The sequence below is a fragment of the Bos indicus genome, chromosome 11 (genome assembly GCF_029378745.1).
Source record: "Bos indicus isolate NIAB-ARS_2022 breed Sahiwal x Tharparkar chromosome 11, NIAB-ARS_B.indTharparkar_mat_pri_1.0, whole genome shotgun sequence".
Taxonomy (NCBI): Eukaryota; Metazoa; Chordata; class Mammalia; order Artiodactyla; family Bovidae; genus Bos; species Bos indicus.
Window position 1 is genome coordinate 21475436 of NC_091770.1, and position 26511 is coordinate 21501946.

The following is a 26511-nucleotide window of genomic DNA, read 5'->3' on the forward strand; positions in this document are numbered from 1 at the left end:
TAAGTTCAACATTGGGCCAGTGGTTCTCATGAAGCACTGTACATCAGAGTCATTTGTATAACTTTATAAAAATATGGCTACTGAGCCCTTCCTCAAAGACTGATTCCAGGGGTCTGTAGTTTTAAAAAGCCCGTGTGTAACATACAACCAGTTGTATACTTTATCTTCTGGAAATATTTTGAAATGGTTTGACAGTTAAATGTGAAGGTTACATTTTTTTGAGATGTGACCCTTTATGTAATTTACAGGATTTGGAAACTAGAAATACGTGGCCCAGGTAAAGGATCAACAACCTGATCAATAAATGCCAAGGACAGAATATTGATTTCTTAAAAATCTTTTCCATGAAATCTGTTTTTCAACAAACTGATGATCATGTTATACTGATAAAGATCTGTTTTTAAAACAGTCACTGTGTTAGTCACTCAGTCGTCTCCGACTCTTAGCGACTCCATGGACTATAGCCCACCAGGCTCCTCTGTCCATGGGATTTCCCAGGCAAAAATACTGGAATAGGTTGCCATTCCCTTTTCTAGGGGATCTTCCTGACCTAGGGATCGAACTCGGGTTTCCCTGCATTTCTTTAACGTCTGAGCCATCAAGGAAACCTTAAAACAATCATTATTATTAATGCTAAGATTAGTCACAATGTATTTGGGCAAAGTGATAAATATACACGACTGCTATGATTTTTAACATCTCTATGATTTAGAAGTCAGTTTTAGATAAGGAAACTGTTCTGGAGTCAAGATTATCCAAGGTCATAATAACAGGCAGAGAAGCATTGACAAGAGTTGAAATGTCACCCACCTCTCAGTCCCCAACTCGTTTTTCTTACATCTAACTTTGCCCTCCTTGCCTTCAGAACTGCATTCCCCAGCATTCTCCTTTCCTTTCTCTACCCAGGAGTCAGCAAACTCTTTCTATAAATGGTCAGATGGTAAATATCTTGGCTCTGTGGGTCATGTACTTTTTTGGGGAAAACTGTCTTTTTTTTTTTTTTTGGTGAAAGCAGCTGTAGACAACATGTAAATGTATTTGTCCTAGTAAATTTCACTTAAGCAGGACTGGGCCCAGGAATGCAGTTTGTTGACTTCTCCAACTAAAAAATTATGAATGTTGTGATTTTCCTGATCAGAAAGTTGAAGAGCCTTCAAATGTAGGAATATTACTCTTTTATGAAATTTAGATGACAGATCAAATAAAAATATCAAGATCTGAAGGATCACAATGGTTACTTAAGGATTTAATGCAGAGTAATTAAAAACACTTTTCTCCTTAATATGTTTTAATCTTACTATATACAGATTAAGCCAGATGACAAGCTACTATACAACAGCATGTTAAAAAACATGTTTATTTTACACTATGTACAATCAGGAACATATTTAAAAGCATTGTCAATTAAAATAAATGAAGACCATAAATCACAATTTAGTTTGTTCTTTGTGTATATACTCACATTAAAATATAAAGAACATATACCAAAAAACAGCCAAAAGTGTGCATTTTTCTAAAACTTGGTATATACACATTCCACTGGGAAAAAAGCAATCAAAAATGACTTTAACCAAAACTAAGTTCCTGTGATGTGTAGTAACCATTATATTGTTTCTATGAGGTAGTAACTAAATTATTTTGGCCAAGTGTTAATACTCTAAATCAAAAGAAACATGAAAATGATCATAAAATAAGGCCAACAAAAGTAAAAATTCCACTAGAAATTTGAACTGATTCCCTCTATGGAATGTTATAGTTCTTCAAAGTGATTATATGACATGTTTAGTGTGGACTCTTTGATAATGCTAACATACTCTGTGCATACTGTAACCCAGACAAAATGCAGTGCTGCATCACGGTACCGCTATTCTGTGACTCAAAAAGTGTTCAAAGGTATTGTTTTTAAGCAGAGACAAGCAATCTTATAGGATTTTCCTGAAATAGAAAAAAGACCAGTTACTACAACAGGGGGTTAATTGGTTTGTTTCACATAGAAAACAATCCAAATACATTTATAAAAGATGTTGTGGAGCCAAATGCATATTGACAATGTCACAGCTTACTTTTGTGACTTAATACATCACATATCAATACTTTGTGCAAATATAAACACACCAGTGTACTTGCATTAAAATTAAAAACAAGATTATAAAATGATTACAGCCTCCATTACAATTTTAAAAGTTACAAGATTTATCTTCATATTACTAAATTACATATAATAAAAAATACAATAGTGTTAAAGGTACGGTTTCATTGCCAGCATCCCATTTTGTAATATAGCCACACCCAAGAATATACTAAAGAATTCTTAAAATATTAATCCCAATTGCATTTTCAACATTTACATCTGTACAGATAAGACACTTACTTGTACATCTCATAAAAGTACATTATCTACATAAATTCTTAGTGTGTGTCTTCAGCAATATGAAGTTTCACAGAAAAATACTGCCTATATGTACAAAGATTACATAACAATGAAGTAAGCACTTGTGTGGTTCAATATGCTAAATATATCCATACCACTTAAAACAAAAAATTGCCCCATCTTGTCTCATGCCACAATAAATTACAAGGAACTGAAGCCAGGTAACTGCGCTTCTGCACAGCTTCAAGCGTCCGATAATGTTGCAGTGGTAGTGTTCTTTCTTCCTATAGTTCACTGTCAGAGCACACTTCTCAGTAACTGTTTTCATGACCCGCCAGGATGTACAAATTGCTATTTGCTGTGGGGTTATCGGTTGGCCTACTTTCCAAAACCACGACCCTAAAATAGTAAACAAACACATAAAAAACATATAACAAAACAAAGTTATTCTTACAAACTAATGTTACCAGAAAATTTTTCCACTGCTTCTTCATTATATGCCTCTAATAAATGCTGCTTATTTGCTATGTGGGCAGAAATCATTTGCAAATCACTATGATTAAAGAGGCAGTTCTAGCTCTGGGAAGTAATTTTGCTGCCCACCACTCTCTTCTAAGCCAGTGTTGTTCTAAGAGCCAGAGGGGGTAAAACCTGTAACTAGGAATAAGTAGGGGGAACTTAATTCTTATTATGAATTCTAAAAACAATATGTAGTTCAAGAGTCTTATTATGAATTCTAAAAACAATATGTAGTTCAAGAGTCAGAAAATAAATCAAAATAGAACCCCAGATCCTATTTGGTCCTATAACTAAAAACTTCTCTGTTTGCTAGCATATGGTATTTCCTCTCTTGTGTTGTAAATCATATTTGAGGTATTATGTTTAATGCAAAACTAGTACTGACAACATCTATGTATTCCTGTTACTTGGAAGATCAGGCTCATTGTCAAAGGCTTCATGACTTTCTGTGAATACTTATAGCATGAAAAATATAATCTTGAATATATTACTGCAGAAATTCCAATTCTCTTGAAAAATAAACTAGTTTTATGCTGGATTTATAAAATATGTTTAGAACTATGTATTTAATACAACCACTTTTCCTACCTGTCAGATCCAAGTAGTCTGAAAATTCTTGTGCTATCTGAAATTTCTTGTGTTACCTGTTCAATGAAAATACCAATTTAACTTCTGAAATGAAAGATACAGAATTTTATATGGGCATTTAATTTATAACTCTATAGAAAAGAAATATAATTCCCAAGATGGAAACGGAACCCCTGTATGACCATTAACTTTCTCAAGTCAGCGCACAGGTATGTCCGTTTGTTAGTCTAGGAAAAATATGGATTATTTTGAATCAATCATAAAACATGAAAGTAGTAAAAGGAATATAGGCTCCCAGGGAAAAATTTAAAAGCAAAGCACCTAGTCCACTTTATTTATCAGAAACCTCTTATCAGCTACCCTAATGCTGACAGCAAGGCTCTCGCAGCAATAAGGCCGTCGCATCTGGTCCTTCCACTTAAAAGGCTGCAGTGTAGTGCGATGGGCCAAACTCATGATCCCAGTTTCAGTCCTAGTTCTCCCACCTACTAGTAGTGACAACTGCAAAAGGTATGTAACTTGTTGGAAGTGGTTTATCTTCTGCCAAAAGGGATAGACAGTATCTACCTTTCAGTGGTATCTTGCATATTCCTGTAAGTTATAGTGGGTTTAATGCCTAGTTAAGGAAATGCTCAGTAGATAACAATTCTCTTTCCCATTTCTTTACTAGTCTCCTGAAATAATATTTTCTGATGGCATACATCTTTAAAGAAGTCCGCAGTGTGACCAAGTACCAATTGGGGAGTTAAGAATAAGTCTACAGAAGAAAGATAAACCCACTGTTTATTGCTTATTAAATGCAAAACATTCCCAATTATTATGGCAGTAGCCTGCCCCCAGAATCTGGTAGGCTGAAAAAAAAATTTGATTTTGAAAATAAAATTATTCTGGAAACAGCAGTGATTCTTGACTTCTTTTGTAACTCAGCATGCCTAAAGGATCTAACATGCTCACTTCAATAGTAGCAGTTCATCATCACTGATTGTCAATGTATTTTGGGATTTGCCTACTTAAAGGACAGACCATTTTTGGAGGGGTTGTATTTAGTAAGGGGTATCTAAGCAGTCTGAAAAAGTGCCTCAGGATATTTTGGGACGAACTAATTTTTTTTAAACCATTCTCTTCTATCCAGCCTACGATGCTTTTCTTTCTCTGTCTGGTGTTTATAGCTGTTGACGATTCTTATCTCTAGGTTCCATTCCCTCAGGTGATTAAAAAAAAAATCTTCCTGAGAGGTGAGCCCTCTTGTGGGAGTAACTCTTGGAAACATACTGGCAGCCACCTTTCTTGAATACATACTATAGGCTAGGCATTATGCCAAGCACATTACTTATTTCCTTTCTTTTAGCAACCCTATGAGGTAAGTACTATAGTGTTATCCTTAATTCACAGATGAAGAAATACAGGCAAAGAGAAGTTAAGTGAAGCGCCAAGGTCACACAGTTACTGAAGAGGAAAACTGAGACTGAACCCCAGGATCTTCTCTGAAACCCACACTCATGATCATTCTACCAGTACCATTTACTGGTCAGGAGAAATGTTCTCAGCTTAACGCGTAACAGTTTAAAACACAAATAAGCTATTTTCTTACTCAAGGCACCTAATGTTTTCCTTTCCCTCCAATGCTCAAGTAGAAGTCTTACTACTGAAACTGGCATGGGGTTACTGAAAGAACTCAGGATGATTTTACTTGCCTATAATATTTTAAGGGACAAGTACCAAGTCTTGCTCATGTTATAACACCAGCACTTTCTGGCATAAATGATGAACTGAATTGAATACGTTGTATGCTGCTGCTGCTAAGTCACGTCAGTCGTGTCTGACTCTTTGCAACCCCAAAGACGGCAGCCCACCAGGCTCCCCCGTCCCTGGGACTCTCCAGGCAAGAACGCTGGAGTGGGTTGCCATTTCCTTCTCCAATGCATGAAAGTGAAAAGTGAAAGTGAAGACGCTCAGTCGTGTCTGACTCTTAGCGACCCCATGGACTGAAGCCTGCCAGGCTCCTCCAGCCATGGGATTTTCCAGGCAAGAGTACTGGAGTGGATTGCCATTGCCTTCTCCAGAATACGTCATATGACTTGGAGTTAAATTAAGGAAGGAAGGATAATGAGATAAGGGTACCAGAAATAGGAGGCAAGTTGACTTCCAGGGAAACCCTTTACTTGGAGCCTACACTGGTCATTTTTCTGATATACAAAGTAGGAAAGGTGCTTCAGGGACAGAGCGAACCCGCATCTGCACTCTTGCTCCAGGTGATGGTCTGGGAAAGTTGAAAGAATATCAGAGCTGGCTCACTTTTAGCAGTATTTAGCAAGCTCCTGTTCTGAATATAAGGGTGCTTATCTGGAAGCACATAAAATAACGCACTGAACTTGTTTGACTTAATGGACAGAGAGAGGGGGCTATAAAGTATGCGCTCTTCAATTTATCACTGAATTGAATACAGAAAATGTTAACATTTCATTGCACCAATCAGGAATTTTCCAAAGTTAAAAAAAACTCTGTGATGTAGAATTTGCCAGTGCTTCAGGACTATTTAATGATTGTAATTTTTAAAAAGATCACTTACCTCGTTAGACCTAAAACTTCTACCTTGCATTCCATGTTTCCAGAAAGCTAGCACACTGTCTTGTAGGCAAACTAACAGGAAGAACAGCTGAGTTACTGTTAACAGTACAAAGTCCAACCAATAAGCGTCACTTCACCCCTCTTTCTACCTTGAATAACAATATTTCAATGAATAACTATTAGTCAGTCCAGATTTATAATGGCATCTTTACCACACCACGTACTACACATTATAAACTAAACAGCATAAATACATTATTGAACTGACTCATATTTTGGTAAGAAAAAGAAAATTCACTGAAAATATTTTTTTGCTTTAGGAAGTTTCATTTTGTGAAAATATTTGAAACATATACAAAAACAGGAGAATGACATAAAAACACATATCTACCATTCAACACTTAAATACTAACATTTCCCCATATTTGTTCTTTGTTTTAAATAAAAATGAATACTGCCAGCATCCCTATATGCTCCTCCTCTAGTTCCATTCCAACCCTTCCTTCCTCCCTCCCCGAGATAACCACCTTACAGATCTGGTATCTGTTGTTCTCATGCTTATTTTTACTATTAGAACACAGTGAGTTCACATGATCAGTGAACTTTATATTGTATGTTTCCAACTTTCATATATTTAGTGTGAGGAACCAAATGATGTTTCTAATTCTTTTTGTTATTACAAACAATGCTGCAATAAACATTCTTGTGCATGTGTGCGTACTAAGCCATTTCAGTTGTGTCCGACTCTGCCAGGATCCTCTGTCCATGGGATTCTCCAGGCAAGAACACTGGAGTGGGTTGCCATGCCCTCCGCCTGGGGGTCTTTCCAACCCAGAGATGGAAGCCATGTCTCTTATGCTTCCTGCACTGGCTGGCAGGTTCTTTACCACTAGCACCATCTGGGAAGCCCTAAACGTTCTTGTACCTCTCCCTACATACGTGGGCAAAATTGTCTCTGGAGTGGATACCTAGAAATAGAATTACTGGGATATGTGCCTTCTAAAAATTCTAGTTTTGCTTTCTGTACTTAAATATTTAATATATATTTTGGTGTATATTCAGTGAATATTCTTAATTTGTTTCCTGCAGATAACGAACTGTACTGGCATCATTTGTTGAACTGAACATCATTTCCCCACTGACATATGATATAAATATCCAATTACATGTAGGTCTACTTCTGAGCCTTCTGTTCCATTCTTCCATTTATCCCTGTGTTGATCCCACACTGTCTTAATCACTATGGCTTCACAGTAAGTTTCAATATCAAGCAGGGCAAGTGTTCATCAAAATTTACTTTACTATTCTTGGCCTTTGGCTTATCCTTATGAATTTTAAGATCAGCTTATCAAGCAGCACAAGAATACCTTACTGGGTTTTTTTTTTTTTTTTTTTTTTTTACTGCAAATGCATTGCATGTGTGGATTAATTTGTGAACTAACATCTTTCCCATATTAAGTCTTCCTATACATCAACACAGTGTAGCTCATTTGTTCAAATCTTCTTTTATGCTTTTAAAAGATAACTTCAAATTTCCTAGATAATGATCTTACACATGTTTGACTACATTTATTCCTAGGCATCTTACTGGCATGTCAGAAAGCTCTCCATCTATGTTATTCATATCTAGCAATTTTGAATTTTCTTATTGGTTCTAATAGTTTAGAGTTGTATATTCTCATAGATAATCATACCATCAGCAAAAAAAGATATTTTGCTTATTTCTTTCTAATCCTCACAGTTCCCTTTTCATAGTCTAATGAGACTATGTTGTAACATGATGATAGCAAACCTCCTTATCTCATTATCTAGTTTAATGGGAATCAGTTTAACCATTGAATGATATTTTTAATAAGCTGTACTAGATGAAGGACATTTCCTTCTACTGATAATTTCTAAAAAGTTGTCTTTTTAAAAAGCCAAGAATGACTTAGATTTTACTGAATGCTTTTTGTGCATCTACTGAAGAGTTATGTAAATTTTGGCTTTTAATGTGCTATACATAAATAAATTTTCTGCTGCTGAACTACCTTTGCTTTTCTGAGATAAAGTCTACTGTTTGATGATATGGAATTCTATTTGCTAGTATTTTATATAAATTTTCCAAAATCTGTTTTCATGAGATTGGGAAACTTTGTTTTCTGTGTAATTTAATTGATTTCACTATCAACAGTGCTAAATGAGTTTGAGCAAGCTCCGGGAGTTGGTGATGGACAGGGAAGCTTGGTGTGCTGTAGTCCTTGGGGTCACAAAGAGTTGGACATGACTGAGTGACTGAACTGAAGTGAGTGTTACTGATTTATTCTGCATTCCTTTCTTGTCTACAGTCTGAAGCAGTTGGTATATAGGACAGGGACTATTCCTTCTTTTAATAGTGGATAAAAATCCCCTATAAAGCCACCAGGCCTTATGTGGGGAGTCTTAATTAGTAGGTGCTTCAAACAACACGCCTGGCTCTGGGTCCCCATCTTCGGCGGGACACCGCTGGTTTTCTTTACCACTCATGAGGGCGTATCACTTTGAGTTTATGTTTTTTTGCCTTTTTTTTTTGACCTGGCCATGTGTTTTTAAGTATGGATTCCATTTGAACATTTTGAGCAGATGTCCCTCAAAACTGACTTATTATCATCAGTGTCTGCTTGTTGGAGAGAGGCATTCTAATTGGGAGAAAGATTAAAAATAGGACCAAGAATAAGACAAATGAACTATCTGCCCTTGGGCCTTACCTTCTGCTAATGCACATACATGCAAGGATCTTTACTGATAAAGAACACCAGAAAAACCAGTGTACAGCTAAATTAACTGCCATTCATATTCATCAGCATTCTCTCTATTATGGTCATTTTACCTTATTTTTCCTGAATGCAATCATTTTAGAATACTGATTCTGTAAGAAATCTTTTTCCAGAAAAAATTCTTATCAAGCATAATGTAAAAATCGCAAGAAGGAAATTCCATATACTTAAGGATCTGTGATCAGTAGACACAACAGCAAAAATAATAGATTATACTAAATTGTAAAGCACTTATTGGGAAACCCTACAGGAGTCTCAAGAAAATGGAAATTCATAACTAGGTTATGAATAACAATAGTTACTTATTTTGAAAATGCCCAACCTGTAGGGAAGATGACATTATTTACTGATTATATCAAAGTTGTTAAACTATTTTAGGGAATATGTAAAAGCAAAGACTGATACCTCATATTCATTATATCCTATATTAAAAAAAATGAGTCCTTAGTAATATATTTTTATAATTTCAAATAACTATTGGACAAATTATTCTAAGCAGCTGATAATGCAATCAAACAAGAAACATAAAACTCTGACTTACCTATTGATTCAATCTGGAAATCAAAAGTGAGTTCGGATGATAATTTTCTGCTAGATTTTAATCTTCCTTGGAGATTTACTATTTTTATACAACCTATAACGGAAAAAAGTCACTTAGAAACTAAGATAAAAGAAATCTTATTAAGATAAAGATATTCATAAACAAAAACTTACAGTCCAAGCATACAAGAATGGTATCTCTCTCCAGCTGCGTTACATGAGTAACACTTGTCTGTGGGGTATCTACAACACAAACAAACTTGATAAAACTTACAGGAAACAGTAATATTTAAAGCAGAGACATTAAAAAAAGAATTCTGAATATAACTGAATTTGAAATATATATTTTTGGTCATACACATGCAGCGGTTGACTCAGATGGGTTTGGGTTCAAACTCTGATACAAGAGCTAACCTGAGTGAGTGCTTAATGGAGGGTTAGCTATTGTCATTACTGCCGGTAATGCACTATCCTATTCATACGTGAGATTCATATGTGAGATCTATATTATGGCAATGATTAATTTCGGATTTTAAGCTCAGAAGGCCAAGGGCTATGCTTTGTAAATCATTATATGTGGTGCCTAGCACATGCAATAAATATTTACTGAATGAATGAATCAGAAAGTTAATCACTTTGAATACAAATGAGTTAAAAAAATACTGACATATTTTGAGAAGTATGAAGCACCATAAAAATGCAGAGGCATTATTTTTATAATAATGATTTATCTAAGTTCTAACAAACCTAAAATATTTAAATGATTTAGCTTTCCAGGAAGAGAGATGTAATATATCCTAGACTTTGTATGAATATCAAAGCTAAAACTGTTGAGCTATTGGCCTTGTTTCTGGAGAGTGGTTCTGAAGTCTAGTCTACCAGTCTAGTTTTTTACTTCCCATAGTATTTAGAATCCTAATAAATCCAAGGGCAGCTGTAGTTCAGACTTTCACACATATTCTGTGACTAGCCAGGGTTAAGAAGGATATGGAATAGGCCTCCTATAAATCAGGCCAACCAGATCTTTGTAACTCTTACACATTTGGTGAAAATTAGTCAAGAAGCCAGTCTAGCATTACTAGATAGAAAGCCAGGAAAATGAGATTTACAAATGGCTTATAATAATTAGTTTCCAAACACTGAAGTCATCTGGAGGTCTACTGATGTCCAGCTGCCACCTCCAGATATTATTTAAATGGGGGTGTGTGTGTGTGACTTGATGTATCAAGAGTGTTAAAATCTTCTCAAGTGGATTCTACTATGCAGCAGAGTTTAGGAAACCACAGCTTATAATTTCAGCTCATACAAAACCTTAAACATACTTTCACCCTCTTACTCAACCTCATCATCTCAAAATCAGAAATGAATTATATCTGTTGTATTTAACTTCTAATAAAGGGATTTTATTATGCTAAGATAAGCGATCAAAAGTTCCTGGGATGGAAGGTACAAAACTCTTGTGTCAGGAAATGAGAGGCTCTTCATTAAACAATTAGTAGAAAAGGATTTAAAATTAAAATGGTTGGGAGAAATAAGACAACTAAAATTCACTAAATAAAATATTAGTCAACCAACAATAGAAGGGAAGAAATTAGAAAGCAGGAGTTAACCCCATGTCTGAAAGGGTAGACACTGTCTAAAAAGGGAGAATTTAACAAGAGAATTTGAGGAAGCCAAAGAGAAGCCCCATATTGTTGCCAAGGGCTGGCCATGCTTTCTTTCAATAGAAAGCTCTCCAAGTTCCCTGGGCTTCAGCAGCCATGAGACTGTCTTTAGATTTCTGTTGAATGTGTCTAAATGTGTGATCATTTTTTTTTCCCAATGCCAAAACCTCAGTCTCTTAATTTTTTTCCTTTAGTGAACACTCTTTCAGGCTTCCAACAAATTCCTGTCTAATCAATATTTGTTGGCAAGTTGGATCTTTAACACTTCTCTAAGTTGTCAAAGACTGAGCAAAGGGCCTTCGCAAGACCTTTAAAAATTACCTTCAAAAATGGCCATGCCTATTTTATAGCAAAACATTGTACAATGTCCTTTTTTAGGCAAAAACACAAAAGGAGCTTCATAACAAACACAGTGTTTTAAAAACAAAGATAAAAAGACCTTTAAGGTCATTTTTTTAAAAGTGTAACAGTTTAATCAGATTAATTTACCACAAAACCCAAGTTTTGCCAATGTGTATGGATTGGAACAATGCAACTGAGGGTTTCAAACTAATCAAATTTCTGTTAAGAACTCATTAATTGGAGATATTATTTCCTAAGGTACAAGCTATGAAGGAAGAATGTGCTCAACTGGGAAATGGAGATCAAAATTTAGGAAATATGTTAAAGAATTATTTTCAAGCACCCTCAAACACTTTGGAGGTGCTTTACTATTTACTTAATATTTTGTATCCTAATTACAAATGATTAAAAATATTTATTAAAGTTACCAGGTAGTACCTGTGTATCAATTACAAAAATATACTGGAAAATATACTTAATGCAGCTTTTCCTTTAAATCAGGTTTTCTATTAGCCTCTTGATGAAGGTGAAAAAGCAGAGTAAAAAAGCTGGCTTAAAACTCAACATTCAAAAAACTAAGATCATGGCATATGGTCTTATCACTTTATGGCAAATAGATGGGGAAAATGTGCAAATAGTGTCAGATTTCATTTTCTTGGGCTCCAAAATCAATGTGGACCGTGACTGTAGCCACGAACTTAAAAGATGCTTGCTCCTTGGAAGAATAGCTGTGGAAAACCTAGACAGTGTCTTAAAAAGCAGAGACATTATTTTGCTGACAAAGGTCCATGTAGTCAAAGCTATGGTTTTTCCAGCGGTCATATATAAAATGTGAGAGCTGGACCATAAAGAAGGCTGAGCGCTGAATAATTGATGCTTTTGAACTGAGGTGCTGGAGGAGAATCTTGAGAGTCCCTTGGACAGCAAGGAGATCAAACCAGCCCATCCTAAAGGAAATCAACCCTGAATACTCATTGGAAGGACTGATGCTGAAGCTCCAACACTTTGGCCACCTGATGCGAAGAGTCAACTCATTAGAATAGACCCTTATGCTGGGAAAAACTGAGGGCAAGAGGAGAAGGGGCGACACAGGATGAGATGGTTGGATGGCGTCACTGACTCAATGGACATGAGTTTGAGGAAACTCAGGGAGGTAAGTGATGGACAGAGAAGGCTGGTGTGCTGCAGTTCACGGGGTTGCAAACAGTCGGATACGACTTGCACTACCAACAAGGTTTGCGTATATATATATGTGGTTCTCCACGTGTGGTCCCTGTAGTAACATCATCAACATCCTGGGAACTTACACATTGAAAATCTCAGGCCTCACCCAGATCTACTGAATGAAAAACTTGGGGGTTGGACCCAGCCAAGTGATTCTGACACACACTCAAGTCTGGGAGACACCAGAATGTTTTAAATGTGTCAAACAAATTAGCTATTTCAAAGCAAGTCATCTTCTCTTTTTCCAGTTCAGTAAGTTACTCAAGACTGGATTTTTATGCACTGTACTTGCCTGATGAAAGATATAGTAAATTTATTACTTACAAAACCAGTCTATGCACTGGCCTTAATAATGAAATAAAAACCACAAACCTGATTCTGTAAACCACGAAGAGGTAGAATTTGGATTGACTGTTTCAAATCGAACCACCTGGTTGAAGTCTCTCCCTTTACTGACACCAACACAGACTAAAGGGTACTCCTGCTCAGGAACCACCAGCATCTCAAACATTCTAAGTGGGCATGGTATAGGAAAATCTATGTGCTGGAAAAAAACAAAATATATTACAAAAGGAAAACAAAAGCCAAACAATTTCACGGGAATGCCATTAGGAATGCTTGGTTTTATGAAAATACATAACAGAGTACTCTCTACTATAAAGACTGCTTCTTCTCACAGAAACTCAGGGTATGCAGAAAAAATCCAAATTATGAAGCATCTTATAAAGATTTTAGGTTCAGCACTGTAATTTTTAAGTTAAATACTACACATTTTAGCATCAGAATTGGAAACAGATCCAGCAACTGCATGGCTGGTCTGAGAGTCCCCCCACCTCCACCCTTTGAGGTAGTCTCTTGTTTGCTAATTGGACACTGCACTTCAGTAATACTCCTCTGCCTTCTTATCCAACTGAGCAAACATGGGTGAGAAAACTGAAATGCTAATTAGCAAGCGACATTCCTTTTAGAAGCGTGGACAGGGGAAGAAAAAAAAAAAACCACAAAAGAAATTAGCCCTGTATTTCAAGTGATTCTGTTCAATAAATTAACTTAATTACAATGCAACTGATTTTCATTATACATAAGCTTAAAATTATTTTTATTTTACTACAAAGAGATTAAATTCACATTCTGAAACTCTGGAAAAATAGAAAACATTCACTTCGTTAGTAATCGGGGGAAAAAAATCAAGGTAACTATACACACCCACCAGAAGAACGAGAATAATAAGGGTTACTCAGAGAAAAGTAGACAAATGCTCGTAACACTGATGGTGGCAGAACAAACTGGTATGACCACAGTGGTTAACTAAATCATTTATTAACGCCAAAGATATGCATCTCTTAGAACCCTGAAATAACACTCCTAGTTATACAACCTACAGAACATGACTGTACACGCACACAGGAGACATGTGCAAAAGTATACGCGTTCCATTGCTAAGAGTAACAAACAAACTGCAAGTAACCCAAATGCCTAAAACAGATAAAATGATGACAGTTTCACACAATCAGAAATTAGAGTGCAATCAAAAGGAACCAACTATGGCTACATCCAACAAGTACACAAACACAATGTTGCACAAAAGAAGTCAGGCCCAAATGAATATGATTCCACTTCCATACTGCTGAAACATTAGGTAAAATGCTAATGTTTACGGCTATGTGCTATGGTAAAAATGGAAAATATGGGAGCTGCTTTGTAGGGGGGATGGTGCCATGAGGAGCTCTGGGGTGCTGGCAATGTTCTTCCTTACAATAAAAAGCTTTTTAAAAAATATATTAGTCTTACACATATTTTGTTAGGGCTACTTATAATTTATTTTTGTTGCTCCTATAAATGGGCTGTTTTCATTATATTTCCCAATGGCTACTGTTAGTATCTTTAAAAGCTATTGAAATTGATATTTTTTAATTCTGTAGTTTACTTATAAATTCTAAAGAAAATAAATTATAGAGAAAATAAACAGGTGAAATGGGGCTACCACAAGCAATTGCCTTAAAGTGTCAGAAGATGCAGTGTGATCCTCAGACTGGAAGGTGAAACTCTGCCCACACCTGTTGTTCCCACATTGCTCCTTCCCCGAAACTGCCTAAGTGCCTCCATCCCAGAGCTCTAGACATGCCTTCAACAAACATTCTATGCCCATGCTCGCTGGGAGCATCCCTATGACCCGGGGATGTGCTTTGGATAAAATCTGTCCTATTTTTAATAAAGCAAAACATTTAAAATAATTCTCTTTGAAATGTGGAAACAACAGTAGGACAGGAAGAAAACAATGCTTCTGTATTTTTTTCCTCAGTGAATTAGAAAACCAACAGATTGTGACTACTTCTACTTAGCTTCCAATAATAACTAAATAATATGTATAAGTCACTAGCAGAAGAGCGTTCCCATAAAATAGTTTTAAAACCAGTTGCTACTGATGATAGTCCTTGAGGGAAATAATTATCTCTTACTCATTTTTTTCTTTTAAAATTAATTTTTTATTGAAGGATAATTGCTTTACAGAATTTTGTTGTTTCCTGTCAAACCTCAACATGAATCAGCCATAGGTATAGATATATCCCCTCCCTTTTGAATCTTCCTCCCATCTCCCTCCCCATCCCACTCCTCAAGGTTGATACAGAGTCCCTGTTTGAGCTTTCTGAGCCATACAGCAAATTACCATTGGCTATCTATTTTACATATGGTAATGTAAGTTTCCATGTTACTCTTTCCATACATCTCACCCTCTCCTCCCCTCTCCCCATGTCCATAAGTCTATTCTGTATGTCTGTTTCTCCACTGCTGCCCTCTAAATAAGTTCTTCAGTACCATTCTTCTAGATTCTGTATATGTGTTAGAATATATTTCTCTTTCTCTCTCTGACTCACTTCATTCTGTATAATAGGTTCTAGGTTTATCCACCTCATCAGAACTGACTCAAATGTGTTCCTTTTTATGCCTGAGTAATATTCCAATGTGTAGATCAGTCCTGGGTGTTCTCTGGAAGGAATGATGCTAAAGCTGAAACTCCAGTACTTTGGCCACCTCATGCAAAGAGTTGATTCACTGGAAAAGATTCTGATGCTGGGAGGGATTGGGGGCAGGAGGAGAAGGGGACGACAGAGGATGAGATGGCTGGATGGCATCACTGACTCGATGGAAATGAGTTTGAGTGAACTCTGGGAGTTGGTGATGGACAGGGAGGCCTGGCGTGCTGCAATTCATGGGGTCGCAAAGAGTCAGACACGACTGAGTGACTGAACTGAACTGAACTGAACTGATATGTACCACAACTTCTTTATCCATTCATCTGTCCATGGACAGCTAGGTTGCTTCCATGTTCTAGCTATTGTAAATAGTGCTGCAATGAACAATGGTATACATGTGTCTTTTTCAACCCTGGTTTCCTCAGGGTATATGCCTGAAGTGGGATTGATGGGACACATGGTGGTTTTATTCCTAGTTTTTTAAGGAATCTCCATACCGTCTTCCATAGTGGCTCTATCAGTTTACATTTCCACCAACAGTGCAAGAGCGTTCCCTTTTCTCCACACCTTCTCTCTTACTCATTTTTATCTGTCTAATTAAATAGCACTGTACCTGATTTGTAATAAGTACATGAATATCTGCCTCAATTTATGACTTTTATTTATATTGAAAATAAAACAGTGTAGTGAAGCAAAAACTTAGAAAATGTCATGAAGAGTAAGAATACAGAAAACATAAGAATGTTTTTGAATACATCTGGTAAGACTTATAGTATAGAAACATCATAAATACTAATTGAGATAATATCAAATATAGAAACAAAATACACTCAAGAGAAATTTCAAAGCAGAGAGACAAAGAAAGGAGAATTGGGTTTAGATGAAAGACAGTAAAGTGCATGTTGCTCAGGGAGTTTAAGGAAAGTGGGAAGAGTGAGAAGTCTTAAAGGAGGCCTACAAGTAGAACTGTATGTAAGGCTAACATCCTAGAATCCTGGCAACAGGCCTCATCAGTCAGCACCAAGCTCCCTGGTACCCAGAAAAAAGAAAACATGCATGGGTAATTTTTAAGCTTCCCATGCCGTCAAAATATATATTCTCTCTTGCATGCTCTTTTTTGTATATTTATTTTTAATTGGAGGATAATTACATCACAAAAATATGGAATGCTTCATGACTTTGCATGTCATCCTTGTGCAGGGGCCATGCTAATCTCTGTATTGTTCCAATTTTAGTAATAGTATATGTGTTATCGAAGCAAGCACCTGTACATTCTTAATACAAAAAGTTCCTTTAATAGAGAGAATCTTTCACTATGTATTAAGATAAATAGTTTAACATATCGGGTAACACATGAAATTCATTCATACTAAGGTTTAATCAAACTATTAGTATCCGTGAACAACTGATGTAATGAACTATTTTTCATTTTGATAGAGGTTAGTAAAGAAAGGAATAGGAAGGACATACTGTAACAGACTAAGGATAAAGACAGGGAAGGGAAGGGCTGCAGAAAAATAATTATATACACTTTACCACTCCATCTAGGATATGCTGTGCTTTTGTCAAACAGATAAGAACAAAGAGAAATTTAGAACAAAACCAGGTGGACAGAAATGGGCTGGGTTCAGAAGTTCTGTTTTGCACAATTTATAAGGTTATTTTCCCTTTCAGCTTTTTGTTTAAAGAATTTTTGTTTCAGTGAATTTGTGGAAATATTACTTCAATGGGTGGTAAATTCTTGAAACTCTTTATTTCATTTCTTTAGTCCTAGTTAATTGTGAGGTTAATAAATACTGATGTGAAAATTAAAACTAGATTCCCTAGTCACTCATAAAATTTTAAATAACAGGAAGCCAATACTTTAAACATCTTAATTCTATATTACGTAATTTAGGAAGAATCCACTCCAACTATTTTGATCCCAATTTCTATGGAGATAGCAAATGCTCATGAAATACTAGTTAATCTATACAAAATAGCGAGGAAAACAGCATAAAAAATTCATCTGGTATTTCCTTGGAGTGACAGAGTCAGCACTTCATACATTTTCAGTTAGCTTTTCCTCTAAATTTAAATTTCAGTTGAGTAATATTAAATGTTTTAAAAAATATTCATTAGAGGGACCTCCCTGGCAGCCCAGTAGTTAAGACTCCACGCTTCCCCTGCAAGGGGCACAGGTTTGATCCCTGGCCAGGGAACTGAAATCCCCATGCCATGTGGCACAGCCAAAAAATGCTTTTTTTGTTAAGATTCTAGAGACACAAAGGCACAAAAATCGATCCATGGGAAGGCCTAGGTGAATTAATAGGATGGCAGATATTCCAAACAAATTATTTCCCCTTCATGATGGTTATTCCTTGACTTTTTAAGCCAAATGCCAATCTGTAGACTGTCCCTCTGCTACAGTGGAACAGGTCAACCAGAGAACATATTCAGACAAAATTTTACTGCTCTCTTAGTACCTCCTGTTCTTGATATCAGACTGTGTATGCGATCCAGTATTTCAGACTTCCACTGTCACATCCCTGAACTATCTATCTAGTCTCTTTTAAAACTTCTATCAGGCCAATGGAGTTTTTTAAAAATAATTAGGCAGATTTTCACCACTCTGCCATATAATCCAAAATCATTACATTGTCTTGAGAATTAATTGGAAAAAAAAAAAGTTTTCTTGAAAGAAGAGGAAAACTGATAAGCTTTTATATAAAAAATGATGTAGGCTGACATTCATGCTTACCTTAATTAACATAAATTTCTGCATTGGTTCAACCCATTCTAATAGAACAATGCTAGTTTGAAGTGCCCCACATAGGTATTTATGGCCTGTGTAAGGATTTCTCACTGTCAAGGCAAAAAAGTATATGTAAGTTTTCTTATAATGCAAAGTTTTTACAGTAATAGCTGCCTGCTCCAAAAATAAACAAACGAAAGGTGGAGGCCAGTTCAATTTGTTAATTTGATTGCAGAGTGAAAAAGAAATACTGTTTCAGATAGGAGTGCAAAACTCTCATCACTTCCAGGATTTTTATTTGTATGCTCAAAAACTGCTGGTTATTATGGGGCCAGGGGGTGGGAAGAAGAACTTTAGGTCTTACGGTAGCAGAAGAACTTTAGGTCTTATGGTATCAGAGAGATTAACTGAGACAGCAAGATCCTGAAGAAAGGTTTAAAGCAGATTTGGGGAAATGTTCCCACATGGATAGCTGTAGCACATTTAGGGTGATTTGGGGTGCTCTTGGTAGTACTTATCAGAGGCAGTACTGCCTTGGTCCTCACTAGATGGAGACATTAATCACGATGCAGGTTTACAAATAAAAAAGCTGAATTGCCTCAGAGGTTTTTAAGGGAGGAAAGAAAACAATTTTTTGCTTTTCCTAGATACGAATCAACCAGCTAATTGTTACAGGGGTTGAGGAGGACTTTAAGGCTTGCGGTATGTGAAAAGGAGACTCTGACTTGCACATCACAAGCATTAAGTTTCATGTATTAAAGGTATGAGAGTAAATAACAAGTATACTGAGTGAATAAATGCAGTCTCAAAAGCCATTACTAAGCAGAATGGTGAATGATTAGTAACAGGCCCCTTAGAGAACAGGGTATGGTAACGTGCTGTAATAACATCATTCTCCATTTATTTAGTCAATAAATTATTTGGGAAACAACTATGTGTGCAAAGTTCTACATTAGGTTTAGTTTACATGAAAATAGAATGGGCAATACATTTATTTTACTTAAGGGAGAAAAGTAAACTATTACTGGCAGGATATTCTGGAGTACTACGGTTTTATACTAGATTGAAAAATGGGCCTCACAGCATCCTCTTATCCACTCTGCAGAACAGGAGAGCTGTGTGAATTTGGATGGTTTACTTACCAACACAACACTTCTGACACCACTTGGTTTCAGGGATTTTTGCTGATACAGCAAATTTCCTAAATGGAAATGGAAATGAATATATAATACATGTAGGTGAAGTTAGTATATGAAAATACTACTGTTATAGAACAGTGGAGAAAAGATGAGTTGTTTAAAAACTGGTCCGGACATAATGGGTTATCTATTAAAAACAAGAATAAACTGGATACCTTTCTCAACCCCTCTCTAATCAATTCCAAATGGATAAAGAATTTAAATATGAAAAAACAAAACTATAAAATATATAGATTTTTGAAGAATATGACCACAGGATTACTTTTAAAAATGCAAAAATAGATTATACAGGAAAATAATAATAAACTTAGATTTTGTTTTTTCACTGATGTATCCATAGCACCTCAAACTATGAGTGGCATTCAATTCGTTGAATGTATTTAGTAAATTATTAACTTTAGTTTACCAAAAGACAGAGCTGAGAAAGTAAAAAGACGAGCCACAAATTGGGAAAAGAACAGGACTCTGTTCTGATAAAAACGGTATCCAAAAGTTAATACATTAAAGTTTATGTGCCTTCCACTGTTTGGGAGCTGTATATGACTTTAAAGCTTGGTGGTCAGTTTCCATGCCCACAGGAATTTAAGATTTATCAAGTTAGAAAGCAGAATGGAGTCATGCTCTAAGGAGGCAGAAAAACAACAGCAGAAAGTGGCAGCTGGGAGAAAAAATGGGGCATATAAACTATATACGAAGAAAGAAACTTCCTGATACCCTTAAGTCCAACTATAGATACTATAGTACAAACATAATAAATCAAGTTCATTACCACAACTAATTAATTCATCATGAAAAGACATAGTTAAACTCAGTGTAATCTATTTTAAGAAGACGGAAATGCTTGCAGTATATTTTAAAAGGATTTCCTTTGAAAAGTTAATTTTTAAAAAGCTTTTGTGCGCAAAGTGGCAAATCTTAGCTATACTGTAAACTCAGTAATTAACGACAAATTTTTAAAGTACTTAAAAGTTAAGGTTCTATATTAGTTGCTTTACAACTAATACTGTAAAGGAAGAATGGTTACATTACAGAAGTATTGTAAAGTACAATTTATACCAGACTCAGAAGACTTTTACTTAACAAATAAGGTCCAATATAATAATAACCAAAATAATAATAATGACTAAACAGAGGAGTAAACATAATTAAAAATCCCTGTAAGTAGAAAAACAAAACACCTAAATTTATAAGTATCTTCTTATAAAAATCTTCAATTAATAAGTCACTTAAATTTTCTAAGTTTAGAAACTACTTTGAAAAAAATTCAATTCATTCAAATTGACACAAGTAAGTCAAAAGCACTATATGTGATATAAAGTTACAAGCAAATTAGAGGAAAAAAAAATTAGTTTTAACATTGTAGAAAAACAGTTCAGAAAGAAAATGTTTGATATAAGTGGAAAAGTATAAAGTAGAAAATTTTAGAATATGATAGACACTTCTGAAAATATGTTACTTTTTACAGTTTTCTTCATTACATATGATTTCCACAAAGCCAAGCTGAGAGCTTTTTTCAATTTCTGTAGTATATCTATTTTTTTTAATAAATGCATTCACATATTATCTCTAAGGATGAAAACATAATTAAATGTACAATTACCTTGGCAGTATTCTGTCAGGAAGTTTGTGTGCTGGAATAGAAACGGGTAACTTTTGCATTTGTCTTGCATAATCAAAAAGCCCTGGTAAATTATGAGAATAAAGCTGAGAAGCTTTACCTGTAGAGAAAAATAAAGGTGTCACAAAAGCTGATAACATAAATAGGAACAACAACTGTAAGGTTTTTAAAAACTAAAAGACTTACCAGATATTGACAGTAAGCAATTGTTCATTACATACAACCATGTACACCTTCGGGGAAATAGCTGATAAAAAAAAGCACAAAGTTTACAGAGAATAATAGATAACGGCAGTGTAAATATTCACATATTAACCATGTAGCTGTCATATCATTAGGCCAGTTTTTAAAAAGAAATTTATTTTTAATAGAAAATCATTTTATAAGGTATTTAAAACAAGATGCTACATGTACATATTTATATGGAAGAAAAATAAATTAGTGTAATTTCATTATCTAAGTTCCTACATTATATGATTAGCTCTATTCTCCTTATGGTACAGACTATGTAATCTCAAACTAGATGAGGAAAAGGACATTTTCAGACAATGTCTATTCCTTTATTTTGGTTCTTGAGTTTTCAGTAATTAAAACTCTCCTGTGTACTTCCAAAAAATGGTCTTATCTGGGCATATGGACATGCCTGGCTTCTGGAGCAGAAGAGAGGAAAAAAGATCACGGTGTCGTAAAACATAAGAGTATGGAAACACTAGGTATGGAGGAAAAAAGGCTGAGAGAAAATGCTGAAAACCTATAAATCATAAAGGACATATATACAGAATTCATTACTGATCATCAGCATGGTACACAAAGCTCTGGGGTGTGGCACCTGCTTACTCACCCACCTTCATTTATTGTTATTATTCTATGCTCATTCTGTACTCTAGCTGAACTGACCATTCATAGTTCCCTACTCGTGTCATGCAGTTTGTTTCTCTTGTCTGTCTGTCAACCTTCTATTCACCATCATTTATGGTCCATCTTAAATGTCTCTCCTCTTCTCTCCACAGGTGGTGCTAGTGATAACCACCTCTGGGGGTTACACTTTATACTCACTCCTAGTGTGACATCTAACTGGAAGTACAATATGTTGCGGTTACTGGTTTATAGGTCTATTTTCTCTGTTAGATCATGAGCCACTTGAAAGTGAGCACTACTCCTGTGAATAATCACTGTGTGGATCACAACAAACTGTGGAAAATTTGAGTACGTCTCCAGCACTGAGTAAACAGGACATGCTCTAGGAAGGTTTTCTAAACAAGAGACAGCAGCAAATCACAGCACTGAAACTTATTCCTTATTTAATGTCTAGGTATAATAAATTAAGAATATTTTTTTTAAAGGGAGAAACACAGAGTAACATACCTGTTCCATTGATGTTTCATGAAGTTCGTTGAGATTCAAGGTATAAATCCCCTCTTCAGCACCAAATATCAAGTACTGATCTGAAATGACAAAATAATCCACTGATTTTGATGTATAAAATTCTTTTACAAAAGACTTATATAATCTAACATTTAGTGTGTGTGTATATATATACATATATGCATTAACATATGAAAAAAGAATTGCTATCGTCTATAAAGCAGTATTTCTTATTTTAATGCAAGTAAGTAGTTAGAAACTGTAGCTCAAAGAATTGATTTATATGCAGTTATCAGCCTCAAAGCACTGAAGAAAACTTTTAGGAAAACAGGTTCTGAAGAATGGCATGTTAGGACTCCTCATTCATTGGAGAGTGCTAAGGACTGATAAGAGAATCTGCAACTCCTTTTCTAAATTCCCTCTTGGAGAGGATCACGTGCAAATGACACATAGAATGTAATCCAGGAAAAGTTGATGAAAACTCAAAATATTTTTGCAGATGGTCTGTTATAAGCATAGCATCAAAAAACCAAGATCTGACTACTGCCTCTTTAAAAGGTTAACTAAACTTGGATACCTGCTAGGGTGTTCAGTATCTTCTAGAAGACGTTACAAGTCTGGTCATGGTCCTGTTCGATCACATTTTATGATCATATCAAAAAGTAGGTGAAGAACTTCTCCAGACTAAGCTGAAGCATCCTACAAACAACTTAGAGTGTCAAGAGCATTCCTCAACTGCCCAGTGTTTAGGGTTAGTACTGGGAAATTAAACTTTGTGCTCAGACAGGACTGAACGGGGTTCAAACTGCAGCTCTACTACCGACTGTCAAACAACGAGCCTCTCTGAGTGCTGTTTTCTTTACCTGTGAAATAAAAGTACCCACATCTTGGCTATTTAAAAGATTTAGCAAACCTGTGTGTGTGTGTAAGAGACATCAAGCATGTGCACATGTGTGTACATGTGTATCTATGTACATCTTTATACAGAGAGATGGCACAGAGTGTATGGTTTCAATATATTGATATGGTGCTGCTGCTGCTGAGTCGCTTCAGTCGTGTCCGACGCTGTGCGAGCCCATAGACAGCAGCCCACCAGGCTCCGCCGTCCCGGGGAGTCTCCAGGCAAGAACACTGGAGTGGGTTGCCATTTCCTTCTCCAATGCATGAAAGTGAAAAGTGAAAGTGAAGTCGCTCAGTTGTGTCTGACTCTTCGTGACCCCATGGACTGCAGCCCACCAGGCTTCTCCGTCCATGGAATTTTCCAGGCAAGAGTCCTGGAGTGGGGTGCCACTGCCTTCTCATGGTGACTATACAGTAAAATTTTAATATCCTGTGTCACCTCAAACACTGCTAATAACAAAAGAAACATATTTACCTTGAATGTTTTTTTAATTATAATAAATTTATTTTTCAGAAAGATATGCATAAAGTGATTAAAACTGAGTGCTGTTCTAGCCTCATGAAAACACCAAGCAATCAGAAAGATAAAAACAGATAGTACTACCTCTTGTGTCTGGATTTATCCATGATGTTGCACAGTGAATTTTCAAGGGACATCCATTAAAAACCTTTGAAAAACAGGCACCCATCTGGAAAAACAAAAAATAACTAAATGAATCTATCAAGTCCTACTCACTTGCCTTACAGTGATATCAAGGAGGTTCCAGGCACAAGGACTGTTAGATATGATTTTACTTAAAAGTCACTTTATTCTTCCTATCTTCTCAAATAAAGCAGTAATAGCAATTAATTCTGCACAATAATTTGCTTATAGAAGTATTACTTACATATCCCACATTAAGACTAATACAATATTCTCTGATAAGGAAAACCATAATCTCTCTACAAAGGTGAAAATTTTCTTACTTGGTTTCATGAGCCTAAAACTAGTATTAATCACTGAATATCATATTACAAAGTGGAAGAGGTACAGTTGATTTGAAACTCATATATGTACTTTAATCTCAAAACAGAGAGATGCACTTTACAAAAAAAAAAAAAAAATTGAGCGATCTGATTATTCTCCTTGGAGGAAGTCAACAAAAAGCTTTATTCTTTGATGCTAATATTTATTTATCAAGCTCATTTACAAACTTTTCAGATAATAAATATCTTATAATGAAATATAATATCACTCATTTGAATGTTTTTTGATCTTCAAAGAGTAAGATGTTAATTTTGAAATGACTGTTCTGGTTAGAATAAATAACTTGGAGGGGAAAAAGGATACAGAAGCATTTGATCAGAAGAACGGCACTGTGGTCATTTCTTTTTTCTTCTGGCCATGCCACAGAGCTTGTGAGATCTTAGTTTCCCAACCAGGGATCAAACCTAGGCCCACGGCGGTGAAAGCACCTTGTCCTACAATGGACCACCAGGGAATTCTACTGTGCATCATTTTACAGCAGAAATATTTTCTTCACAAACACAGAGACAATACAATGAGTGATTATTGTTGACTACAGTGGATTAAAATTATTAACACAAAATAATCAAAATATTTGATCTTAAAATTTCCCTTTTATGTATAGAAACCGAGCAACCAGTATTTTTAATATTTTAGTTCTCCAATAAGAACAACAGCCTGGCAATACCAGTGCATGGCAGAAGGCCAATAAGACACGTCCCTATGGTGTAGGGCGGAAATTCTATCACTTAACTAATCCTGATGATTGTCCTTTAAGATAGGTACCTCAAATTCCTATGTTAAGGTACTGCGAAACTCCTAAAAATCTAAATGACAGAATGAGGTACAAAACAATCAAACCAGTCCCAACCTAAAGCTAACTTCTACAGTTGATCCACAGTTATTAGTTCTTCCCTGTCAACTGCATACCCGATAAAGGAGTTTCATCCTGTAGGCCAACAATAAATTTCACCCCCTTCGTACATATGTATCTCCTAGACTTGGAAACCCTTTACACTCAAAACTTCTTTTTGTAAGATGAGGTATAATTAGTCAGATTTTTATACTAATAGTAGAGTTGAAAAGTAAAAGGGCTAAAAAGTAGACTTGAGAGGTTACAAACTAGAAAAACTATGGACCCTTTCTAAACTAGTGTTATATGAAGTTTCAGGCTATAGACTGAGATCAGCAAAATGTAGTTCTATCCATATTTAACTAAAATTAAACTGAGTTAATATAATTTTAAGGGGTTCCCTGGTGGCTCAGTGATAAATAATCCACCTGCCAATGCAGGAGCCATGGGTTTGATCCCTGGGTTGGGAAAATCCCCTGGAGAAGGAAATGGTAACCCACTCCAGTCTTCTTGCCTGGAGAATTCCACGGACAGAGGAGCCTGGCGGGCTACAGTCCATGGGGTTGCAAAGAGTCTGACACAACTGAGCACAATATAATTTTAATCCTAAAAAAGACAGCATGGTATATATATATATAGATAGATAGATATAAAAAATGACAAGGACTATAATACAGACATCTAAGGTCTAGTTTTAGTTCTGGTTAGAGCTGGGTGGCGGTTTGTGATTTTGGTGACTAGTATCTTTGGGTCTCAGTTTTGAGTGAGTGAGTGATAGCCACTCAGTCATGTCCAACTCTGTGACCCCATGCTCCCACTGGGTCAGCTTCCAAAGGAGCTGAATGCTCCTTCCCCAGACTTGGGGACTGAAGAGAGAAAAGGAGTCAGGAGCCATGAGTTCTCCATGTTTTTAAGCAAACAGGATTCTGGACCCAAACTGGATCCAAAGGGTCTCAGTTTTACCCATGGACAAAATAAAGTTAGGGCCAGATGCTCCTTCAATGCTCCTTTTAGTTCTAAAATTCTGTTTTTGGTAACTCTGCGTTTTTCACATTCCTTCAAAAATATGTACAGAACATTAGTAATTTTCAAATAAAGAAGTTATAAAATATATAATATATCGTAATTCTTTTGAAAAGCTATACTTTTCAAATATAACCAATTAGTATTTATATTAGCAACTTCTAAGATTTTTTTCAATATAATGGGGGTTCTTTCAAAGAGGCAAAAAAATCCAACCAAAGGCACGT

At 35.8% G+C, this 26511-nt stretch overlaps 1 protein-coding gene and 1 non-coding gene across 7 annotated transcripts in view; both read right to left on the bottom strand.

Annotated features, from left to right (window-relative positions):
- Nucleotides 1-1338: 1338 nt before the first annotated feature.
- Nucleotides 1339-26511, bottom strand: part of MAP4K3 (mitogen-activated protein kinase kinase kinase kinase 3) — a 183149-nt gene continuing 157976 nt past the window's right edge. For all 6 annotated transcript variants that reach the window (XM_019970040.2, XM_070798535.1, XM_070798534.1 and 3 more), the window contains 12 exons: nt 24007-24091; nt 22503-22582; nt 21324-21384; nt 21120-21237; nt 19463-19521; nt 18327-18430; nt 12984-13155; nt 9556-9624; nt 9383-9475; nt 6048-6118; nt 3479-3534; nt 1339-2770 (listed from right to left, as the gene is read on the bottom strand). In XM_019970040.2, coding sequence (XP_019825599.2) covers nt 2683-2770; nt 3479-3534; nt 6048-6118; nt 9383-9475; nt 9556-9624; nt 12984-13155; nt 18327-18430; nt 19463-19521; nt 21120-21237; nt 21324-21384; nt 22503-22582; nt 24007-24091 — 1056 coding nt within the window. In that variant the 3' untranslated portion in view covers nt 1339-2682. The remainder of the gene's footprint in view (nt 2771-3478; nt 3535-6047; nt 6119-9382; nt 9476-9555; nt 9625-12983; nt 13156-18326; nt 18431-19462; nt 19522-21119; nt 21238-21323; nt 21385-22502; nt 22583-24006; nt 24092-26511) is intronic.
- Nucleotides 16742-16849, bottom strand: LOC139186045 (U6 spliceosomal RNA). The gene has a single exon (XR_011569614.1). It is a non-coding gene; the product is annotated as a U6 spliceosomal RNA (small nuclear RNA).